The 26,139-nt window shown below is 36.2% G+C and overlaps 1 protein-coding gene across 1 annotated transcript in view; it reads right to left on the bottom strand.

Annotated features, from left to right (window-relative positions):
• The window catches only part of elmo1.L (engulfment and cell motility 1 L homeolog), a gene marked incomplete at its 5' end in the record, with an annotated part of 145,803 nt that overhangs the window by 112,099 nt on the left and 7,565 nt on the right, over positions 1-26,139 (bottom strand). Inside the window, 9 exon segments of the mRNA NM_001096183.1 lie at positions 904-1,035; positions 2,360-2,482; positions 5,707-5,757; positions 8,919-8,997; positions 10,006-10,157; positions 11,675-11,774; positions 19,965-20,000; positions 23,684-23,853; positions 25,792-25,842. Coding sequence (NP_001089652.1) covers positions 904-1,035; positions 2,360-2,482; positions 5,707-5,757; positions 8,919-8,997; positions 10,006-10,157; positions 11,675-11,774; positions 19,965-20,000; positions 23,684-23,853; positions 25,792-25,842 — 894 coding nt within the window.

The following is a 26,139-nucleotide window of genomic DNA, read 5'->3' as shown; positions in this document are numbered from 1 at the left end:
CTCTGTAGTAATTATGCATGGGAAAGTCTGCGTTTTATGAAGTGGCTGAGAACGCATTGGAGGTCTCTCTGGACTGCACATTACATTTAGTGGGTAAAGCAGTTAAGAGTGCACCACTATAAATGCACCAACATCTTGCCAACCTGTAAAATAAGGGGAACTTTGCAACTGAAGACATGCTTAACTGAGGTCTAGATAGACTATTCTTCCAAATAAATTAGTTTTCCTTGGCTACAGATCCCTCTGGGACTAATCAATAGGTCAAATCTCACTATTCAATATATAATGATAAGCCAACAAATTGTTCCATTTATAAGACTCATAAGTGAATCAATATATCTTCAAAATTCTGATAGAATTGCTTAAACAGTCTTGTAAGCAAGATAATATCATGCATAGTTTCTTTAAAAGAGAATGTTAAACCGTGCAGTTTATCTCAGTGCAGCTCTATTTGCAACCTGAAGCAGGTCACAATCAAAAAAAAAAAAAGCACCATCTCTTAGACACTGAACATACACGTATATATGTTATTATACAAATGTTAGGTCTCAAACTAAATGTTTCAATGTTTCAGAGCAAAATCTCAAGCTAATTTTTAACATCTAATGCTACACAAGACTAATGGACACTTGGCCAGTTACATTTTGGCAATGCATTTTTTTTGTTTTACAAAAAGGATGAAGCAACATACATTTGTTGAGGACTGTTTATCATTGTGCAACTGTCAGCTGTCAGTCCATATACATTTTTACTGTAGTACTTTTTCAATGAAAGTAGGAAAAACACTGGAAGTGTGACAATCACAGGCTACGCATTCCTGACAGACTGAAAAATCTGCCATTTATGGGGAAACAGGACAGCATCAATGACTGGCATAATGCCATTAAGGTAGCAAGTACTCACAGTAAAGCCGAGCTTTTTATAGTCCCTGGTGTACATTGATTTTCTCTTTTCTATACTTCCTCCAATGTTGTTTTGCTCCGTTTCAACATCAAATGCAATTCTGCGAAGTTCAAATATGATATCCCTTTGGGCCTAAAGGAGAAGGATGTGACACACATTTTAATGATTGTCTGTGACAATTCACAACATCTTTGCCATATATCTGAAAGTCGGACAGTGTGGGTTCTTTATTTAAAAGGAAAATTCTATTAACTGTGTCTGTAGAATATTTTTGCTGCTGACAAAATATGCATAAACCCCTTTAAGGTTGGGAGCACAATCCGATCTTTTGAGCAGTCCTATTGACAGGCACATCATCAGCTTTGTGGAGCGCTTAGTTAAGTCTTGTCTACATGCATATATATGAAATCTTATATATAGACCTTTGATAAATGAAGAAATGGCTTTGGACACAGGGGACACTTGTAAGTAAAACTGCAGCCCTTCTAAGAAATATTAACTAAGAGACACAAATGTGTTTGGGCACAACCAGCAAGAATATGTCTGTTGAAAACCTGGTCTTCCCTTGGTTCACTATTATACCTTGCAATTCAGGTCAAATCACTGAAAGGCAAATTAATATGGCAACATTTTTAAAAGAACCACTAGATTTGTGAAATCATTATTAGTAAAATGACCCAAGAAAGATCAGCAAGTTTTCAAATAAGGACAGCTACAGAAAAAGGCAATGGCTATAGTGATTACTTCAATTAAGTCAATCATATTTCTCCCTCATATTGCTAAATATATCAAATTGTAATGCAGAGAAATGATTTGAGATCTAAATGTATATTAGTATTTGCGTTAATTGCAGTTACAGGGTTAAATATCCAGTGACCAAAATAAATAAATTACATTTCCCTACATGCATTCCTATATATTCAGTTAAAGGCAGATTTATGTTCGATTCGGGAATCTTGCCAGCCATTCAACCTTTGATGAACTATGTTACAACTGACTATGTAGTGATTAATTCAATTGACATCCATTATAATTGTTAGATCTCATTGTTTGATAAAAAAAAATATATATAAACCTGAGTGGATTCACTCAGTATCAATATTGATCAAGTCTACTCTCCTTGACATAGACTTGATCAATAGAACACAAAATTTGACTGATCCATTTTTACTGTAATATAATACCTTTCACTGTTGGGGACTGACCACGTCTGATTTGACCATAATGATTTATAGTACCAGTAAATAAACCCCTTGTAGTGTAAACAATTCAATATCACCCTTCACATTAAAAAGTACATTTTATAACCATTAAGCATGTCAAATACAGTAAGAGTGCCTTAATATGCTCCATTGTATCACTATTTGTCATATGGCATAAAGGCCTAATCCAGTATTGAAACCTACTGGCAATTGTATGCAATGATGATGCACATAATATACAGTATATGGCTCACCTGATCTTGGGGATCCATTTTGGTCATCATTCGGTCTTCCAGCAAATTGAAAGTCAGTACTTGCAACACATAGAGCTGATGTGCCATTTCATTATTAATGGGACCATGTGCTCTGATAACATGCTGTAAAAGAAAGGAACTCTTTTTAAAAACTAAAAAACTAATGATAGATCAAACCTGATAGATCAGAAGAAAACCTGAGCCTAGCCATTTGAGCTTTTACATTTTTCTCCCTCTACAGGCTGCACAAAATTCATCTAAATTTTGAAATATCAATAAACAATTCTCAATACATATAGTCTACAATTTCAGAAACGACAAGGAATTAGCAAAATAAAAACATGTGAAGTATAAGTGTAACAATTAAATACCCTCCCCCATTAGTGAATTCTTACGCCAAGATGACATGATAAGTCAATATTAGGAATGTCACTGAAAACTTTTTCTCCTTCTCTATTGAAATTGCTTGTGCAATATTTCTTCACACCACCAGGTGTCAGTGTTAATGTGCTTTGTCCATATGAATGTGTCCATTTTCAAGGAAAAAGAAACTTTGTACTTTTACATGCAAACAAAGAAACAACTTTACTTAATGAGATGTATGAGTAATTTCTTCCTATTCAGACAAAAAATCAGAAAATTTGAAAAATACAGAACTAGAAAATTCTATGGTTATGGTGCATGTCATCCTGTGTCTGATTTTTTATTTCTTACCCGTTCTTGGGTGTCTGAACTCAGTCCCCAATATTAATGTATTGCACACTACACAACCTGTGCATTTGTATACCCCGGAGCGAGGTGTTAAAAAATGTTGCATTTGGAATAGTGTATATTTCCCTACTGGGTCTGAAGGGCTCATGTGTTCCTTAAGACTGGTATTCCTAGAGTAACTGAATCTGGGTTTGCACGGAATACACTTACCCAGCACATCATCTTGGGCCACCATATCCCAGTAGTTGAGTACAGGCTTTTTCATGCTACTACCGTGGGGATTGAATTTGCTCACATAGTACGTCACCTTTATCTCGCTCTCTGTATGGTTCGCTTTTTTTCTTTAGTAACTGTTCACGATCCATGGACATGGCCAATTCAATGGTTTCTTTAATCAATATTGGCGGATAACCCTTTTCCAAAACTTTCTTGCCCATTGTTTCTAAATCCTTTTCTTTCTGTTTGGGGTCACTATCAATCCGGACCACCCTCATCATTTGGGACTTTGGGAGCGAGTTAAGGAGGTGATTAGGATGATGATTTGTATAGTGCAATAACGTGTTTCTATCTGTGACTTTAGTATAAATTTGAGTTTGCAATCCCCTGTTAAGCTTATAGTTCTGAACATCTAAGAAACTGATCTCTTGTATGTTGTAGTTCAACGTAAGCCTAATCGGTGTATCAAGCTTATTAAGGCTGTCCACATACAATTTCAACTGTTCTGTTGTACCGGTCCAAAGAAAAAATAGATCATCTATAAAGCGCATATAAAAGCTCCCGTGTCTCTTAAATGCTTCATGGCCATAAATGTGCTTTTTCTCAAACTCGAACATAAATGCATTGGCATAGGCTGGCACCTCGCCTCGGGATATACAAATGCACAGGTTGTGTCGTGTGCAATACATTAATATTGGGGACTGAGTTCAGACACCCAAGAACGGGTAAGAAATACAAAATCAGACACAGGAGGACATGCACCACAACCATGGTGGTGTATATCATCAAATGTCCATGCGGTCTCATTTATTGCAGCAAGACCATAAAACAGCTAAAAGAGAGAATCAATATGCATAGGGCCAGCATTAGGGCAGTATTGGATATGGATAGGAAAGTAGATCCTGACAAACAGGACATTGCCCAAACACTGGCGTGAAGCTTAACATGATCCAGTCAAATTTAAATGCATGCCCATAGATCACATACTTAAACCGCCCAGGGGTGGTGATCTCGAAAAGCTGTTACTAAAACGAGAAGCCTTTTGGATTTATGAGTTGGACTGTGTTACCCCCAAAGGGTTAAATGGACAATTACAACTGAACTGTTTCTTGAACTAATGTACTCCATAGAATTTTCAAGTTCTTTATTTTTCAACTTTACAGATTTTTTGTCTGAATAGGAAGATATTACTCATACATCTCTGTAAGTAACGTTGTTTCTTTATTGTTTGCATGTAAACGATACTGTTTCAGTTTTTTGTAAAGTACAAATTTTCTTATTCCTTGAAAATGCACACATTCATATGGACAAATCACATTAACACTGACACCTGGTGGTGTGAAGAAATATTGCACAAGCCATTTCAATAGAGAAGGAGTAAAAGTTTTCAGGGACATTCCTAATATTGACTTATGATGTCATCTTGGTGCCAGAATTCACACAGTGAGTGCTGATCCCCCATTGAAGTGTGTATATATATATATATATATATATATATATATATATATATATATATATATATATATATATATATATATATATATATATATATATATATATATATATATATATATATATATATATATAAAAAACATGAATTTAAAAAACTACAGACTTACATACTACGGAATAGACATATCTATTGTTACCTCAGGCACTGAGTATATTCCAAGAAGTGAAGAATTACAAATTAAAAGATAACTCAGGGGATAATGCGCAAAATACGGAATATACCTTTCATAAGCAAACAATGATTTACCCTAAAACCCCTGAGTCAAGTGGTTTGTAGGGCAAATAATATTCATCATATTGTAGTACAGCTCAGTATGTTTTCTTGGGGAAGAAGAAAAATCTTTTAAAATAACTTGTTGGATTAGCATACGGAAGATAATGAGTTCAGTTTTATGGGACGGGATATTTGTTTTGTAAACAAATGTATAATGGCAAAGGCATGTGAACAACATAAAGGACCAGTAACAGTAACACTAAGGGGTTTTATTTGCATTCAAATATAATGTACTGTAACCCTCCACTGTTAAAAATGTAATGTTTGCTTCAGAAACAGTACTACAATTTTATATAAATGAGTACTGTGTAGTCATGAGGGCAACCATTCAACCTGAAAAGGTCAAAAAGGTAAGCTGTGCAGAATACAATGGGGTTAAAGGAAATATTTTTTGTTTTGATTGCTGGTCTGTTAAGTCCTGTATACCAAATATTATTATTATTTATATAGGCCATCATTCCCTGCAGGGCTACTGGAATACAGAAGTAATGGGATACAAAGAAAAACACAAATAGTTTAGATATACATTTACAGTATGTGAAACACATTTAAATATATAAATAAAAATATGTACAAATTCCCTTTATTTACCATTTATTTATATAACTAAAGAGAAAATGTTATTAATGCATACCGTTAAGATGATAGACCTGAGCTGCTTTTGGGCCAATATGTTAGCCATTTCCTATTAGAACAAAAACAAGGAAACATTATTATTGGACAAATGCATAACATCTATTAATATTAAGTACAGTTCGCACACATAAATTTAAAAAAAATAATAATAAAATGGCCAAAAGGATTTATTTGGCTCCTTTTTACTGTGGCTGTTTTACTGTACCTTTGATTGCACAATATTTCTGAATTGTCTTGGAAATATTTGAAATGGATAAAGATCTAACTGACATTGCCTGAAGTAGTCTTTCTTTCTAATGATCAGAATTATGTATATTATGTTTTCTTCTCTTTTATAAGACTAGAAGTTAAAATATCCTAATTACAGCCTGTATTGGTTTGTCTGTATGCCAGTTATTGTGTAGCCTTATGTACAGTACTGCAGAATATGCAAAGGTGGTTCTTCTATTGTGCAATCTGGGTTTCAGTACATCCAGGGGTTATTCTACTCCCTGCTTTTTGCATCTTAGCTAATAAGTAAAATAAGTTAAATCAAGCAATTTTTATTATAATAAAATTTAACACACATGCAAAAAAATATTTAAGTAAATGAAAAAAATGGTATACAAGAAAAAAAAAAAAATCAGTGGTTCCTAAAACCAGTCATAGTGGATCAGTCAACATTTCACACTGATTGACTGACGAGATACACTACAGCACATAATAATAAGTAGAGTGGGCACTCCAAATCAGCTAAACAAAACATGGAAAACTTACACTTAGAGGAAAATCAATGATGTCAATATTGTCCTCTATGTAATGCTAAGATTTAAGGACAAAATTAAGGATAGACAGGTAAGATAAGGGTTAGAACTATTGAACAAAGCTAACTGTATAGAACAAGGCCACAAAAGCTATACAGATATTACATATTATTCATTGTGTGCACAACTAGGTTTTTAATTGAGCAGGAATAAGTATTGTGTTAAAGGAAAACTATACCCCCCAAACAATGTAGGTCTCTATAAAAAGATATTGCATAAAACAGCTCATGTGTAAAACCCTGCTTCATGTAAATAAACCATTTTCATAATAATATACTTTTCTAGTAGTATGTGCCATTGGGTAATCATAAATAGAAAATTGCCATTTTAAAAAATAAGGGCCGCCCCTTGAGATCGTAGGATTCACTGTACTCACAAACATACCAACAAACCATACATGTTAGGTCACATGAGCCAATTAACAGACAGAGTTGTGTCTTTTGCTTCCACACTTCTTCCTGTTACAGTTAGAGTTGAAGTATTTCTGGTCAGGTGATCTCTGAGACAGCACAGAGACCATCACGAAATGGTGGCTCAAGGCAAGAGATGTAAAAGGGCAATATTTACTTAAATATATATTCCAGTTTGGTAAGATTCTTTAATATGTCACTTAATATGATATGAACTATCTGTTGCTTAAGTGTTCATTTTGGGGGTATAGTTTTCCTTTAAGTATTTGTGCATTGGTGTTGTGTCTGTTTCAGATTGTTAGTGTATGGTACATATATATATATATATATATATATAGTAGAGATGCACGGCGCTGCGTCTGCACGCATGCGCGCACGGCGCTGCGTCTGCACGCATGCGCGCACGGCGCTGCGTCTGCACGCATGCGCACACTGCGCATCCACGAAGATCCTTTTTTTTTTCAAAAAACAAGCATCGGGGGAGGGGGCCTGGCCCGGCGGGGGCCCACGAGGGTCGGGGCCCACCGGGTTTTTTCCCGGTGTCCCGCTGGGCCAGTCCGACACTGCTATGGGAGTATCGGGCGAAGGAGCGGAAGGTTTGGCTCCTTACACATGAGCGACACAAGGTTTTCAGTACATGGGCACACAGGAAGGTGGTGCGGCTGCTTTAGCAGAATAAAGTTCCGGTGCCAGGATGTAGGTGGGGAGTGATGCGCAGACCTGAGAGTATTCGCACTCATTTGAGTGTGTTACTGTCATGCTGCTACACACCCGAGTACCTGCTATGCAAATTCCGGCCTGCGGTTGCCAGGGAATGACTGTTGTCACTACCTGTGGGTGTTCCCTTCGGGCCGAACACTCTGCTCCGCCCCACTGTCTCCTGATTGGCCACCACCTCCACTGATCACTGCCTGGGCGTCTGGACACGCCCCCTAGCTCTGTGTACATTCATTTATGCTTATACTACTCCCTACTCTCTGTTTCTGCCTTATACCCAGCGAGGAGGTCTGTACTGTTGTTTTAAACCACCATGTTTTACACCAGTTAGTTTTTCACTAAGCTCTGCATGTTTCATGTTACATACGGTTGCCTAGCAACCAGACTTGGCGCCATTATGCTGTTTTAAACCCTGCACTGTGCACTTTGTTCTGTATTTCCCTGAAGAAAGTTCCTGTGTGGAACTGAAACGTCGGATTGAATAAACCTGCTCACTTTCTTGACATTATATCCTTGTCTTCAAATCCTTGGAGTGCTGTCCCACTATATATATATATATATATATATATATATATATATATATATATATGTTGAAGTTGTGATATTTTCTATATTGTGGTATTTCAGCCTGTCTGCTCTGGCAACACTGTATAATTCCTAGGCCTTTCTCTGTATGTCCTAAGCCTTTTTTGCATTGCCGAAATATACGTTATATATTTCTATCTATCTTACACCATATAAAAAAATATTGCATACTAAAGCTTCTGTTGCCTACTAACTATTCAAAAAATCTTGTCTGGTTGCACAGTGGCAGTGTTTTGGGTAAATACTCTGTGCACAAGCAGTAAGAAAGCAGTTATATTAACTACCACCAGATGGCGATTCAGTCCCAATACTAAGTTAAGCTGTATTTCGTTTTTTCCACCATTTAAGTGTATGTAAAACCATTTGTCCTGTCAATTGTCCTGTATTCAGGTTTCCTGTCTGATATGCATCCACGTGTCAATATGTATCTTACCTCCTGAGCTTAAACACATTAAAATATGTCAAAGGAATATGCAGATTTGATTGCACGAGAAAACCTGTGTCCCAGATGTCTTTTAAATAGAAAGCACCACATATTGCCTATGCTTTCAAGTATCTAGATCTGAGGTTGAGTGCCACGTTTACTGAAATGCTTTCTAAGTGCAGCTCTCCAGAAAAAAACATGGAATGCAAATGTATGTCATTAATCCTGTTGGACACAGCTAAAATAAAGGCCAAAACGCAGAATTACAAACCTGTCGTTTGTCATCTGGAGCTTTAAGGAAAAGTGCATTGATCACTGCAATAGTGTAGGTCTGAATCTCTTGATCTGTCCTTGTTGACCAAGATAAATATGTGGATAAAAAAAAAAAAGAAATTAAAAAAAAAAATTAGCAAAAGAGCACACCAGTCATGAAACTACACATGTACAGGTATGGGACCCTTTATACAGAAAGCTCTGAAATACAGAAAGGCCATCTGCCCTAGACTATTTTATCCAAATAAACCAAATGTTTAAAAAATGATTTCGGTTTTCTCTGTAATAATAATAATAATAATAATAATAAAACAGTACCTTGTACTTGATCCAAACTAAGATTTAATTAATCCTTATTGGAAGCAAAACCAGCCTATTGGGTTTATTTAATATTTACATGATTTTCTAGTAATCTTAAGGTATGACGATCCAAATTACAAAAAGATACATTATCCGGAAAACCCAGGTCCCGAGCATTCTGGATAACAGGTCACATACCAGTAACTTTTGGGGTTCTTTAAACACACAGTACTGCATAAACCAGTATAATAAATTCAGCGGGTGCTATACCTGCACTTTATAAGAGGTACAGTGTAAGTAAACCCACCCCTCAAATCACAAGTCACATTAGATAAGAAAGGAGACCATTTGCTACGTAAAACAGTTACAGCTCTGAATTAGGTAGATATTGAGTTGCTTATTACTGAGAAGTGGCATAACTAAAAGTTACTGGGCTCAAAAGCTGATAAACCTCAGGGAAGAAGATCAGTTTTGGTCATTTTATTTAAAAAAAATATTGGATACCATGTGCTTTACAATTTTAAGGAAAGCCTCTTCTAGACATGGAGTTACCCAAAACAGAGCAAAAACATGATCTGTTGTATGTAAAATCATCATTATAAGGGCAATATCAAGATACTATATGTCACCTGTGATAAGATGTGTGCTACAGCAGGTGACAAATTACTCAATAATGCCATCCCTTATAAATTGCAGTAAAATTCCTTTATTCGCATTTTCCCATGATTAAGTGAATGTTTATTACAAACATGTAAAAACAACAACGCTTGTTCCTTTGAACTTACCCTTGAAGATGAGGAATTAATTGTCCAATAGTAATCTCCTGTGCAACTTTTAGATAAAGATCATGGCTGTTCAGAACCATTGATTCAAGGATGGCTAATGACCGCTGCAATATGGAGACATCCATTGCGGACTTGTTTACAAAGCTGGCTATCTGCAAAAAAAATCAAAACATATTTAAGTTATTGCTAGTAGTAATGGGCGGATAAATTCACCAGACGCAAATAATTTTGATGCCTATTGAAATCAATGCATTTCGAAAGATTATTATGTGTGTGGAAATAATTACATATATATGCACACACACCATAACATTTGCAAAGTAACTGTACACTGATCATGAACAGGCTAATATAAGATGCAAATTCATAAAAATTGATCAAAACCCTAGAAATACTTCACCACAAAGCATTTATGAAAATATCAATGACTTCTGCAACAGATATCTTGCTGTACAATACGTAACAAGGAGGGTTTTATGGTTTCCTAAAACTACTATAACTGTGTATTTTGGATGTGATGAAACCATGATTTAAATATCCAGCTAGTTCATAGGAAGTTGCAGTTCTTAATCCATTTCTGATCTTAAGTGTACCAGAGAAAGCCGGACTATACGATTAAACTCTGTTCTGTGGCATTGTGACTAGAAGCCAGTCTGTGAGCACGCCTAAACCTATTAACCATCGTCCTTAATAATGGACTTTTCTGTTATGTACTAACATTCACAAATGTTGTTCCAGTCTAGTAATTCACAGCAATCAGACAATTGCTTTCAATCAGCTCTCCAGCAGATGCTACCTCATAGTTGGATGCTTTGGGTTTCTAACACCTGTCACAATGTTATGTTAAAAAAAAGAAAAAATAATTTTTCAAGTCAAATCAGTCAATGGGTAGCATTTGTTGGTCACCTGTTCAAAAGCAAAAATCTTGTTGGTTGCTGTTGGTCAGAACATATGTAACATTTCAAGCTGAACCAAAGCTACTGAGGCAGATGTTGGCAATAGATTAGCCACAATAGTGCAAGCTATACCACTATATTTATTCTGTAGAATTCTTTACCATATAGCAGCTGCTATATTAGCTTGTTGTGACATCACTTCCTGACTGAATCTCTCCCTGCTCACTCATAACTCTGGGCTCAGTTTACAGCAGGGAGGGGAGGAAGGAGGGGGAAAGGAGCAAACTGAGCATGCTCATGCCCTGTCCTGGAAGTTTAAGATGGAAGGGGGACATCTGATACAGAAGCCCACGTGTACACAATAGAAGAGAAATGCAGTGTTTCTTTTGACAGAGGACTTAGAGCAGCATTACTTTGAGGGGTTACTGGTGTATTTGTATAGACCTTTCTGATAAAGCTTACTTAGTTTTAACATTTCCTTTTAAAATAGCCTCCCCTTAAAGCAATATTCTGACACTATGGGATCCTGAGGCCTAGTTGTTAAAATGTACTAATTGTACAAAGTGGGACTCATTCATCGACACTGGGCAAATTTGTACCAGGCAGTAATCAATAGCAAATCAGCAATCAGCATTTTAAGCAAGCTGCAGGTAGAACAATGAATGTAAAACTTTTATTGGTTGCCATGGGTTACTGCCCAGGTGCAAACTTGCCCATTCTTAATAGCATCTTGTGTGTGCTCACATAATAATATTCACTAGACTGTCACTCACTTTTTTAATAAAAGCCACAGAAAAGGTGTCCCATGACACAATGCCATGATCCATCAGCTCCACAAATGCAGTCAATGTAAAGGATAGCATTTCTCCAAAACTGAAAAAAAACATAACATGTAATCTGGGCCTTGAAAAATATTTATAAAAGCTGAGGGATGTTAAGAGTACACTTTTAAAAGTGAGGAATAGCAGTTACTAGGATGTGGGTACATAAAGCTAGAGAAGAGCAAAAACAAGCCAGGGACAAAATGAAGTCCTGAAAAGAATCTTCTTTAGTACAGTAAATGAAAGCACATGTATGTCAGCTTAAAAACAAAGACTACAAATAGCTTAGGTATTGCAGTTTATGATGTTCCGTGCTTATTTAGGTCAAACAAAAAAACCCTACATGGAAAATACACGACGAGAAAATGCTAGAAATAGCCATGTAGAGATTTCTAACAAATGCAAAATTTCTTAAAAGGCTGACCATGAGATGTTGAAAAAACATAAGTCCTACTTAAGCTAAGCTAATTGTCTAAAATAAATCCAGTACCTTTGGACTGATAGTCTACTAACTGATCTGTTGATTTTCTCACATGTTGTCTGGAATCTGCCAATTCTCCTTTCTCTGTTCCTCTACTTGCCTCTATGGCCTCTTATCTCCTATTATTATATTTCTCATGCTCATTTTATAGTTTTATCTCCCCGACAAGGGTGATGTTTAACCAAAGTTGTACTTCACTTATGTGTCCTTTCTTAGTGTAATAATGTTGGGTGGTCATTGCAACTTTGTTTTTCATTTCTACATTTCCAGGTATCATTGTAACAATTGTGATGGAAAAATTGTTGAAATAAAAATAAAGAACAAAAACAGAAAAGAAAAGTCTAGTTTTATCAGAATTTTCACTCCTACAGAGGGGCAAAAACTGATCCTGACAATTGAGTGTTGCATCACATATCTACTATAACAGATATGTGATGTAGCCTATGTGGAAAAAACGCTGAGGCAATTCGGGGAGATAGTCGCGCAAAAGACGTGGCCATAAGTCGCCAGGCAACAAAATCTCCCCGAATCTCCTCGTCTGGCCTTATCCTTAGATCTGTGTTAGATTTATTTAAAACAGTAATGGGGGAAGTGGATTCTGTGAGGCTTCTCTCAACTCATTCTCCTCCTCACATAACATGCCTGGTTTTCTGCTACTACTGTAACAATAAGGGGCAGATTTACAAAGCTCGAGTGAAGGATTCGAATTAAAAAAACTTTGAATTTCGAAGTGTTTTTTGGGCTACTTCGACCTTCGACTACTACTTCGACTCGAACGATTCGAACTAAAAATCGTTCGACTATTCGATAGTCGAAGTACTGTCTCTTTAAGAAAAACTTCGACTCCCTACTTCGGCAGCTAAAAGCTACCGAAGTCAATGTTAGCCTATGGGGAAGGTCCCCATAGGCTTGCCTGTGATTTTTTGATCGAAGGATATTCCTTCGATCGTTGTATTAAAATCCTTCGAATCGTTCGATTCGAAGGATTTAATCGTTCGATCTAACAAATAATCCTTCGATCGTTCGATCGCAGGATTTGCGCTAAATCGTTCGACTTCGATATTCGAAGTCGAACGATTTTAGTTCCTGGTCGAATATCGAGGGTTAATTAACCCTCGATATTCGACCCTTCTTACATCTGCCCCTAAATGTGTTCCAGGCATACTACATACATTTCTCTGGTTTATATTGAATTTTTATCTTCAGATTAAAAAAAAAGATTGATTACTTATACCTACAGTAAAACAGAATATAAAGAGAAAGTGTAGATTTGGGAGGGGTACTTCATGGCAGAGAATCAAGACATGCACTCAGCATTTGTGCAATAACCTCATAAACACAGAGCCAGATAAACTGCCTTTTTAGTGTAGTCTCATTTACTACACTGCTGATTGGGTAGATCTATTTCAACTTAAATGCAAGTCAGATGAGAGTACCAAGTGAGCAGACGTAAGTCTCTAAAAACTGATATGCAGTGTTCCCCTTAGGCTGCAACATAATAAAAAAGCCATCTGTGACTGAGCAACATTCACCTATGCAGCCACAGTCTAACTGAAATACAGTGTGTGTGTATATATATATATATATATATATATATATATACATATATATATAAATATACATATATATATATATATATAAATATACATATATATATATATATATAAATATACATATATATATAAATATACATATATATATAATATACATATATATATATATATATATATATATATATATATATATATATATATATATTTTTTTTAAGGGCAGTCTAAGACACAGAAGAACATTATCCCCAAACATCTCCATAAGATTACTATACTGCTAGCCTCCAGTCATTCAGTTTTTTGGTTTTTTATTTTCAATTTAAGGGGAAAAAAGTTTAGGAATGGGTATTGTATGTTTATCTATAACAGTGTGAATTTCTAATACTGTAGCTGAACAAATTTAAACTGCACAAGAATTGTATAAACACTTTGTGGACACATGGAACTTCATTGTTTGTGTGTATGTATTATATCTTTATTTGTATAGCGCTACTTGAGGGCAAAGCACTGTACAGCAGAACAAAAAAATAAGCATAAGTAACAGGGGGTCATTACAATAATAAGTACAAATAAGTATAAAAATACAATAAACATAAATAAAGTATAGTTACAATACATATTAACTGCTTATTATCAAGGAGACAAAAGGATGGAGGTCCCTGCCCCATAGAGATTACAAATGGGAAGGTAACATACAGACACATATTGGGGGGATATTAAGTGCTATAGGTGGGTGACACAGCCATATAAGTGCCATATAAGTGGACAACTTCTTTTAAAAAAAAAACAAAACACAGAAAATACACAGTGGGGCAAAAAAAAAAAAACAGTAATACAAAATTGTTTTGAAAACTTGAGACTGGTCATTTTTCAAAGGCACGCTGCAGTGGTGCTAAATACTGCTACTTCTGATGCTGTGTTAGGGTAAAGCGGCGATTTTGCGCTGTAGCCTATGTGGAAAAATGCTGAGGCAATTCGGGGAGATAGTCGCACAAAAAACGTGGCCATAAGTCGCCAGGCAACAAAATCTCCCCGAATCTCCTCGTCTGGCCTTACCCTTAGATCTGTGTTAGATTTATTTAAAACAGTAATGGGGGAAGTGGATTCTGTGAGGCTTCTCTCAACTCATTCTCCTCCTCACATAACATGCCTGGTTTTCTGCTACTACTGTAACAATAAATGTGTTCCAGGCATACTACATACATTTCTCTGGTTTATACTGAATTTTTATCTTCTAAGACTTGCTTGCTAGTTTATGACTGGAAAGGCATTGTGCAAAGTCCATAAAATAGGCATAACCCACCATTTTTCTTGCAATGCGCGCACTGCCTTCCTATCTAAATGAATTGCGACGGGTCTCTGAACCGGTTTCCCCCCATAACAGTGCCTGAACTGCATGTTTGGTCACATCAATCCTGGTTCCAAAGCAGTGATCTACAACAAGTAGCACATGCTCCTGTGTGCATATGCTGCTAGTTACTGATATCTGTCTTGGTACCTAGAACCAGAAGTGATGGGCCCAATCATGGTGGTCACCATTTCATCTAAATGAAGAAACAGTGGGACATGGTTAACTCTCTGAACCAAATGCATGTATGCATATTCACAGTTGCTTATTTGGAATACAAAAATGCAAATGAGTCATCTCTATGGAGAAGTCTTGGATGATAAATTCAATGTGATGGTAATTTATGAGCTGATGTTAATTTTTCCAGACTTCAGAGAGCAATGGAATAAACAGAATAAGCAAGCATGTGTCTGTTTAGCACGACTGTTTAAACAAAAATTCTTTTAAGCACAACAAAATAAGCTAAAGCTCTATTATGCTGAGCAAAGCAGGCATCAATCAATATTGGGTTTAGGCTTAAACGTGTGCAGTCACAGAGGGCTAATTACCCAATGGCTATCACTAATCAAAGTCCTAGGATTTCAAAACAAGTTGCCCTTTATGCTGGAAGGACAGTCTCTGTGGCTGGCTGTAGTTGAATGGGCTTGTTAATTGTAACTACTGGAGTGATAGTATGAAGTTTTTCAGTCCTGAACTTTAAAAAAAAAAATCCCATTTTGGATTTCTCAATATGCACATTAGAGATTTGAAATAGTTTCAATGCTAAAGAATTCCATCACTTCATTCACGGCACCTGTATAAACATTTAGTTCACATCTACTCTTCACAGCTCTAAGTAATAAGATATACTTTAGATGATATATCTGCATAGGGGCCCCTTCTCACCTCATCTTTAAGAGTTTGGGGGATACTTCAAAAGCCTTGATTATGTGATTAGAAGGAGCCCGTCTGTCCATATCAACAAAGCATATTTTACCACAGCTCTGAAATGTGAAAATAGACACATTTACAGAGTCAAAGAAAATACTGTGCCATGATGTAGTCCTGTCGTTTTTCCAAATCTGTTCTCTGTTCCCCAAAACACTGATATAATATAATGATATAATGGTTACGGCTGAACAGCTTTCATTATTAAAGAGGAACTCCGGCTTCCAAACCAAAATTTGATAAAGAGGCCCACATAACACAGAAACCCTTAATATACCCATCAGTTACCTGTTTCTTCAAAAAGTAGGAATAAATGCCATTTTCTATGCTGAAATACAGTTGGTTGGGAAGGAGGGACTAAAACACTTTACAAATTGTAACAACTTCTCAACAGCTTACATATAGCATGCAGGAACTACATAACCCACAATGCATTACACTGTGATGTTGTTCCTTATTGAAATCACGTGTGCAGGGAATTGTGGGGTTTGGAGGATGTAGACTGAGAACAGCTGACTGCTGATATAAAGTAAGAGTAGTCAGCCAGCTCAGAAAAGTGGTCAGCCAGCTCGGCAAAGTAGTCAGAAAGATCAGCAGGAAAGCAGGGGGCTAGGCTTCGGGAAAAATCATGAAAAGTCTACATGTTTTTTAATTGATGTAGATTGCAAAGTTGCTTGAAATTATGTTTACTTTTCAAAAAGCTTAAAGGGATACTGTCATGGGAAATTTTTTTTTTCAAAATGAACCAGTTAATTAGTGCTGCTGCAGCAGAATTCTGCACTGCAATCCATTTCTCAAAAGAGCAAACAGATTTTACATTCAATTTTGAAATCTGACATATTGTCAATTTCCCAGCTGCCCCAAGTTATGTGACTTGTGCTCTGATAAACTTCAATCACTCTTTACTGCTGTACTGCAAGTTAGAGTGATATCACCCCCTACCTTTTTCCCCCCAGCAGCCAAACAAAAGAACAATGGGAAGGTAACCACATAGCAGCTCCCTGGTAGATCTAAGAACAGCACTCAATAGTAAAAACCCATGTCCCACTGAGACACATTCAGTTACATTAAGAAGGAAAAATAACAGCCTGCCAGAAAGCATTTCTCTCCTAAAGTGCAGGCACAAGTCACATGACTGGGGGCAGCTAGGAAATTGACAATATGTCTAGCCCCATGTCAGATTTCAAAATTGAATATAAAAAAATCTGTTTGCTCTTTTGAGAAATGGATTGCAGTGCAGAATTCTGCTGGAGCAGCACTATTAACTGATGGGTTTTGAAAAAAACATGTTTTCCGAAGACAGTAACCCTTTAAAGGAAAACTATACCCCCAAAATGAATACTTAAGCAACAGATAGTTTATATCATATTAAGTAGCATATTAAAGAATCTTACCAAGCTGGAATATATATTAAAGTAAACATTTCCCTTTTAGATCTCTTGCCTTGAACCACCATTTTGTGATGGTCTGTGTGCTGCCTCAGAGATCACCTGACCAGAAATACTACAACTCTAACTGTAACAGAAAGAAGTGTTGAAGCAAAAGAAAATTCTGTCTGTTAATTGGCTCTTCTATTTATGATTACCCAATGGCACATACTACTAGAAAAGTATATTATTATAAAAATAGTTTGTTTACATTAAGCAGGGTTTTACATATGAGCTTTTTTATGCAATATCTTTTTATAGAGACCTACATTGTTTGGGGGGTATAGTTTTCCTTTTCCTGTTTTTCTGGAGTTCTCCTTTAATATGTATTTGTGAAGTACTAACATTCTGCAGCACTGTACTATTTTATGGCATATGTATCAGATTTAAACATTACATAAAAATACTTGTGCTAACTGATACAAGAAGTTTGAAAGCTCTACTTTTTTCTTCTCAAATAGTTGTTTATAAATTAATATTTCAAAGCATTGAAAAAAAGGAGATACAACGTCATTGAGAAAAAAGACATATCAACAACATAAGGAGAGTTGCATTTTAACACGGGGCGACTTCATGTGGTTCTAGGATTTGTAGGTCAACATTTACTATCGAAATGGGCAACATAGATAATGTGATAACCAATGGACAATATACTCATGTGATAACCAACAGTCCAATGATAATAGCTTCTAATGTTTACTCAGAAAAAAACAGCACAACTGAGCCAATACTCAGGGTATTTATTGTGTAAATATGCAAGATTAAGATTTAAATATATACATTTTTAATATTTTATATATAAGTACATTTTACTTAGTCAGCACTTGAAAAGTCTCTCTTGGCATTAGTTTCGTTGTGCTGGTCTTTTCTACAATTAAATTCATGATGAGGTGCTGATTCCCATTAACAAGGTACCAAGCAATGTCATCCTTGAAAAGGCCAGGGTGTGTTGGTGGGTCTCCATATGTTCTAATGTTTACTGCCACTTATCAATTAAATGTGGAAATTCATCTTAGAATTTTTAGTATGATTATCATTAATATTCTTAACAAGCAAACACATTATGTTTTTGATGTTTACCCCCCCCCATAACATGAAAAGGATTATTTACGGCTAAGGTCAGACAGGGCAGAAAATCGGCCTGCTAAAATACACAGGACGAGAATAATCTCCTGTCCTCGCCAATTATTCCGTGTACAGGCAGGACAGAAGGGTAATTTCAGGTAGGGGATGATTCTAGGCCTGTGTATTTCAGCAGGCCGATTTTCTATTAATACATAGAAAAAAACAATTGTTTTTAAATGGAAGATGACCTTCCTCGATAATGGGTTTCCAGATAACAATCTATACTGTAGGGCAAATAAGGCAGCAACTTCAGGAGAAGTAAAGCATACAGGTCTATGATTTCCTAATAAGAGCAAATAGTTAACAGCTACCTCTCCAAAACTGGCCCAGAACTGAACCAGCTTGTCGTGCTTGTGAGCTGAGCAAAACACCAAACACATGCTGCATTTGGATTTAGTAATGCATGATGGGTGAACACGTTTCTGTTTGTGAAATGGGATGCTCTTGGATGAGATGGGAACATACATGTGCACTGAAGTCTTTGACGGATCTGTTGCCTACTTCACTGCTGTGGATGCAAATGTTTTTGACTCACTTGTATTACCTCAAATTACAGTTATACTTGCTGAGAGGAGAGGCAAATATTGATATATACTTTGCTGTTACAGTGCAGTTATTTTGTGCAAAACACATTATAAAAATATATTTAAAGCACAGCAACCTTAGCTTCGATAAACCCAAACTGCCAGCACGTGTACATTTAAAACGTTTTCTGGTTGATTAGATTATTAGAAATCAAGCTTTAATATGTTCATCTTATCTTTTACATCCTTTGCTCCTAGTTTACATTTTGGAAAACTGGAACAGACATTTACAAAACTTGCAGTGGAAGTGTCACCAAAGTTATATTCTGGTTATGGACATGCGACAGCAATAAATGTTGTCCAAAGAATACAAATCTTTGATCTCCAGCACTTAGGTTTTTAACATCCTGGGTAAAATTATAACAAGGAAAACAAAAAGCAAATCAACAAAAAAAGTGAATATAATGACTTTGTATTTTTGGACCTACTGATAACTGGGTGATGCAAGCATGTGAGTGTTTCATCCATTACACATTTCCTGTCAAGCACCACTGGTATAATTTACCTAGGAAGTTATATTGTGTACCTGAACACAGTTTATATTTCACAAGGATGACGAATAAGCATTACACAGCATGCATTAAGAAAATATTTAGCCTATTATAGCCATTAGAGTTTTAACAAATCTATTGCTGGTTTAGGCAGAATTAAAAAAAAATCCCACATCCCAAAAGAATCCATGCAATAAAGATCATAAAAGAATGCTTGCAGGCCAAAATAATAACACACACACAAGCCAAGGAAGATTTTTTAAACATGCAAAATTAAAAGAGCAGATGGTTTTCCACACAGATCCTTACCAGGGCTTCATAATCTTCTGTAGTTTCTGATACCGTCTGTAAAAATGTAAAAACTTTCACATGAGCACTGTTTAGAATTAGATAACCAAATTTAAAAAAAAAAAATATTCTGATGCATACTGTCTCAAATACTTTAGGGCATAAATGATTTTATTAGCTACTGTTGCTTTTCAAAGCAAACAAAACATCCAGTATGCCTCTGCTCTAAGATAAAATCATAAATATAAAATAATGTATGGGACTTGTCAGGGACAATGCAATAACTGAAGCAATGCCTGGTCAAGGCACAGTATCCCATATCAGCCAATAAGAGGTTAGTAGTGTATCAAATGCTTCCTGTTGATTTGCATCATCAATGTAATGCAAATTGCTTGGAAATGTGGTACTGAGAAGTGACAATTTGGTGCTTTGCCTGGGTAGCTACAGCACATATTCACTGCTTGTTGTACATTCCACATTGAGTGTCTTTCTTGAGATATTTTTCTTGTGGATAGCTCAGGCCTCCAAAGATTATATCTATATATAAATGGCATATACAAAACAACATAGGCATTTAGTTTGAGAACTTTGCACAGATATTGATGATTTTTAATACATTCTGAACAATGATTTATACAATTTCAGAACGTTTATTTGCCTTAAGTTTTTGGAGTAACCTTGTAGTAAGCAATCATAACAAGCATATTCTATTAAACTCCTGTCTTTACTGCTGCTTTAGGTTTCTGTCCTTGGTGCTTTGTTGACCTACCTTTAAATTCGCTCTTTGGGAGGTTTTATTCAATAAGCTTTAAATATCACACGTATGCCAATAATATTCAGATATATTAATACACCCCTTTCCTAGTGACTGGGGTAGGCCTAATTATCAAAATTCCTATTTGTATATTTTTGTGGCTTCTTATACTTCTAATAAGCTCACAATTAAAAAAAAACACAAGAGATACATTTTTATTAAATAATATGAATATATAAAAACGTGTAAACTCATGAAAATACTGTATATATGAATACAAATTCATATTGTATTCATCATATACTATGGGGGACAAGCTCAACCTAGACCTAGATCTTTGACTGCCTCTGAGCTGTTTCTTTTGACAACATTTGGCTCTACCCACTCCTTCTACCTTTACCATACTAAAACCTTATACATTTTCGGGAGGCTCATTTGGCAGTACACCAGGTTTTTATGCAACCAAAAGTTGCCTCCAAACCTGGAATTAAGGCCATTGAGAGCAACATCCAGGGGTTGGTGAGCAACATGTTGCTCGCTAGCCATTGGTTGGAGATCACTGCTCTAATCTATCCCATTTAAAACTGAAAAATACATCTAACAAGTCCCCAGGTCTCTCATCTGCCCCCCTTCAGCTGCAACTTTCTCTTCCTACTACTACTTTCCTATTAAAATATTTATCCATGATTTCTGTCAAGCAAGCAATAAATTACAAAATACTGCTCATCTTCAAAGCCTTTTACAATTTGCATGCACTGCCATCTCCCATCCTTTCCTACATTCTGCTAATGATGTTTAGAAAATCCATATCTTAATTTATCCATAAGAAACTTAAAGCCTCTTTAAAATGAACTCTTAAAGCACTTCCATGATATCTGGTCCTGTCTTTTCAGTTATGAGCCAGAACTCAGCCACTGAGAATAGCAGCGTTTAATATCTACCTTATTGTGCCAGTATGTAAGAAACCCAATTATAATGCATTCACTATGAAGGGCATCGATCTACTACCTCCCGTGTCTTAAAGGGAAAATACATCCATCTTTTTGACATGAACTTCTTCAGTTGGGTTTATGTATAACAGGTGTATAACACTACCACAACTTCCAAAAATACATAAAAAATGTATTTATTTTTTGTTATATATAGACTTACTTCATTTTAGAGAATGAAAGGAAACCATGATGCTCGTAAAAAAACATTTCCCCAGCCTCCTCCATTTAGGTGCACAGTGTTATTCAACTCCTCAAACACTTTATTCCACTGTGAAGTGATAAATTCTGGGACTTGCAGTCCCTCTGCTTTTGAGCAAATCTGGGCAACACATACTATGAAAAGCAGCAGTGCATTACACTGTGAGCCTAAGTGGATGTATCCCAGCCATCACAATGACATACTATCATGGTTTCCTTTCAACTGGCGGTTTACATGTAATATTTATTTTTGGAAGTCCAGATAGTGTTTATGCAACCTACTTTAGCATAATCCAAACTGATTGAGCTCATGTGAAAAAGGGGGGAGGGCGAGGGGCATATTTTTCCTTTAACATGTCCTCATTAAGCTTTTGTCATTGTGTATATTTTTGTTACTATACATATGAATGCAATAAAATAGTTTTCCCCATTTGTACAATTACTGTTCTGTAAAATACTAATACTGGAATACTGGAACTTGCTGAAACAAACTTCTCTGCAGACCCTCAGTGTAAATTAGAGAACATATGCAAAAAGTTGTGTTCCAAGTTACATAAGCCATAAGAAATTGGAGCTTTTGTTCAGTAATGTATGAAAAACAGATTTAAATTGGCAAATAAAAAAAAAAGATAGATAATAAAGGCACAAGAACAGGTACATTTTACAGAACAAACAGCTAGAAGGAAAACCATAATTTTAGAGCTTAAATACATTTTCTTAACTAGATGTTAGACATCAGATGTACAGTAATTATCTGTACCGGCCAAGTCTCAAGGTCATAGAAATAGCACTGTAAATACTAAATATAATGTGGAAAGGAGCACTATTAGGCTTTTTGACAGAAAGGGAGGGATCACTTGTGCAGAGAACACAGTTCCTCTCCTATATGAAAAGAGCATAATTCACACTTAACAGGTAAAAAACTGTGAATTCTACTTAAAGTTAGTGCCACCTTAGCAAAGCATCTTGCCTTGTAAAAAGGACAACTGCTAGAACCATAATTTAAGGCATAGAATCCCCCACTGTTTAAAAAAATGTCTGCCAGATTTAATTAGTGGGAATACAAAGGCTGCACACATAGGCATCAGGACTTTCACCCTTAACTCACTATAAGTGGTGAAAGTTCTCATGCCTAGGTCTGTAGCTGGGGAGCTTTAGATTACAGTATTATAGTACTGAGTAATTTATCAAATGCTCCCCATGTCAGTAGCTTAATTTGAAAGGACAGAGCTGACCTTGTAGCCCAAGGTTTAAAGCCTGAAGGTGCTTCTAATGCCCTCATCTGTATAAAAGTATGGGCTGATTGGTGAGTATTTTATTTTCTTTGAAGATGATTTATGAAAGGATGGTAAATTATAGCAAACAGCAATACAAGTTATTGCTCAGCAAATGATTACTGATCCTTTTAGGTTTTTAAAACAAATGTATTTGTCCATAGTCTAATAATTAAATGCTACTGTATGACAGGACCAATGGGAAATAATAAAAAAAGATTTAATTTTCTGTGTATAACAGGAACGACCCTATAAGTCTACAGAGACATACCATTAAAAAGATCATCATTACACTGGATTGAGCACAATTCATTGATAAGACCAAAAAAGTTAATTGTTTGAATGCTTATAAAATTGCTAAATATTTCACAGAAAGGTGAAGTGCATGCAGATGTTAAGATTTCACTATTTATCGAAAGGGGAACCAAAATAGGCCTCTAAGGTTTCTTCTTTCAAGGATGAAAGCTGTTAAAACCTGGACCAGATAACCCACCATGAAATTGCAAGTCTGAAAATGCTTACTCTGTTCCACTTTCCACCATCTGAGTGAGTAAGGAAATGCCATCCAGATTTATGAATTCTTGGGCAAATGTGACATCTCTTGAGAATTTGGCAAGATCTTTCAATGCTTCTAGCTTTGCATCCATACTCGATGACTGGATTCTCTCATGGAGCTGCTGGGCATTAAGGGTCTAGGTATAAAAAAACAAATATTCTTAAGAAAGCTCAATTTTCGAGGTAGGCAGAATATATGAATATTGCATACAGTCATAACAGTACAAGTCATACAGTATGATACAGAATAATTTCATTAGTAACGGACAATAAAAATGAGAACAAAAAGCATGAGATTCCATATGACTTTAATATAGTCTAATATTAATACATCCTAATAAACACCTAATAAAAACACGCCATGCAAATTTCTACATAGGCCACCTTGACTATTTTACCACTGCTCCTAAGCCACGCCCATAAAGTTCCACTTAATTAAAAATTAGAAACATGCTAGCTCCTGCGCTCCTCTTCAGAAACGGCGACAGGGCGACAGATCCATCGTGCGGCCCTTGATTTCTCCTCCCTGGCTAACTCCTATAGAAGGCAGGGAGGAGAAACCGAGTGCCGCACAATAGATCGCTGCCCTGTCGCCATTTCTGAAGAGGAGTGCATGCAGAGAATCGGTAAGTAATTTCTTAATAAAAGCTTTGCGATTTAAAAGTTAAAATTATCTTGGTGGTTTTTTTTTCGTTACAAAGAAACAAATTTTTAAAAAAATATTTTTTATGTTACAGGTCCTTTAAAGGGTAAAAGATCCTGGGAACTTTTAAAAACACATCTCTAAATACTGGGGTAATAGATTTAGGTTTAAGAACAGATCTTGTTTTATTGTATAAAACATTCCATAACTCCTTCCCAAGCTCATAGGGCTATGGGTAGAGCTCCACAAGCATTTTACGTCATCGATGCCTGCCAACGAAACAACCTGGCAATTAATTAATTAAATAGGTTTCCAACTCTATTATAGTACAGACACATTGGTATACTCATAGGGGCAGATTCACTAAAGGGGCGAAGTGACTAACGCTGGTGAAAATTTTGGCACTTCGCCAATTTACTAACGGTAGCTGGCGTAAATTCGCCAAGGAGATAGATTCTGGCGCAACTTCGCACTCTAATGCCAGGGGAATTTACGGTCTGGCGAAAGAGCGTTACTACGCAAATTCACTAAAGGGCCGATTCACTACGGGTCGAATATCGAGGGTTAATTAACCCTCGATATTCGACTAGGAATTGAAATCCTTTGACTTCGAATATCGAAGTCAAAGGATTTAGCGCAGATAGTTCGATCGAAGGATTATTCCTTCGATCGAACGATTAAATCCTTCGAATCGAACGATTCGAAGGATTTAAATCCAACAATCGAAGGAATATCCTTCGATCAAAAAAAGTTAGCCAAGCCTATGGGGACCTTCCCCATAGGCTAACATTGACTTTGGTAGCTTTTAGATGGCGAACTAGGGGGTCGAAGTATTTTTTAAAGAGACAGTACTTCGACTATCGAATGGTTTAACATTTTTCTAAGTCCCAAAAACCGCTGGCGTTTTTTCCTATTTAAAGGGTGGTAGACTGAAAAAGATTGTAATTTTTTTTTCGGGTAGCCTCATTCCCCCCTACATTTGCTAACATATGGCACCTAAACTATACTGTGGGCACATGTGTAGGGCATTATAACAACTTTTATATAGTTTTATTAAGGTTCCCTGGCCTTGTGTAGTGTAATGTATTTGCTGCAGCACATACGGCCATTGTAATTTAACTGCACGCCGTATGCTAATTAGCCAACGCTAGCATAACTTCGAACTGCTGAGCGTAATTTCGCTGGCGTAATTTCGCCAGCGTTCGGTATCCTGTGCACAACTTCGATCTTCGAGAATTAGAGTTGTCCAGGCGAATTTACGCCTGGCGAAGTGTTGCGATGTGCGCTAAGCCATCACTGGCAAATTTTCACCTGTTGGTGAATTTGCCCCATATTGACTAACTACCTGTTTTTGACCTGCATTTGACAAATGAAAACTCTGCATACCTAGCGATACAGTATAAAAATGGCATTTATTAGAATTATTGCTCACCGGAGATGATGTTAGCCTTAGAATTGCTCCATTTTTGATTTCATTGCGGTTCTGCAAAAAAAAAGTAAAACACTGTTTATCAAAACAATCAATCATTCCCAGTGAAGCCAAATGACAAATAGTTTGATTTTGATGACGCTTGTAGTCATTTCATTTCCAATGCCACACTCATTTCCAATGTCTAAAAAGGATCTCTACTACACAGAATAATTGGCAGAAATGTTTGACTGCAATTGCTTTGTGTAATTTAGTAAACTCTGAGCATTTTTACCATTTGCATACTCTACCTGTAGAGATATTCACATTTTTAGACTGCTAATAGCAGCCTTTTGCTCAACTATGCATCAG

Source organism: Xenopus laevis, chromosome 6L, assembly GCF_017654675.1.
Source record: "Xenopus laevis strain J_2021 chromosome 6L, Xenopus_laevis_v10.1, whole genome shotgun sequence".
In the NCBI taxonomy this organism is placed as follows: Eukaryota; Metazoa; Chordata; class Amphibia; order Anura; family Pipidae; genus Xenopus; species Xenopus laevis.
This window is presented reverse-complemented; position numbering and strand designations above follow the sequence as displayed.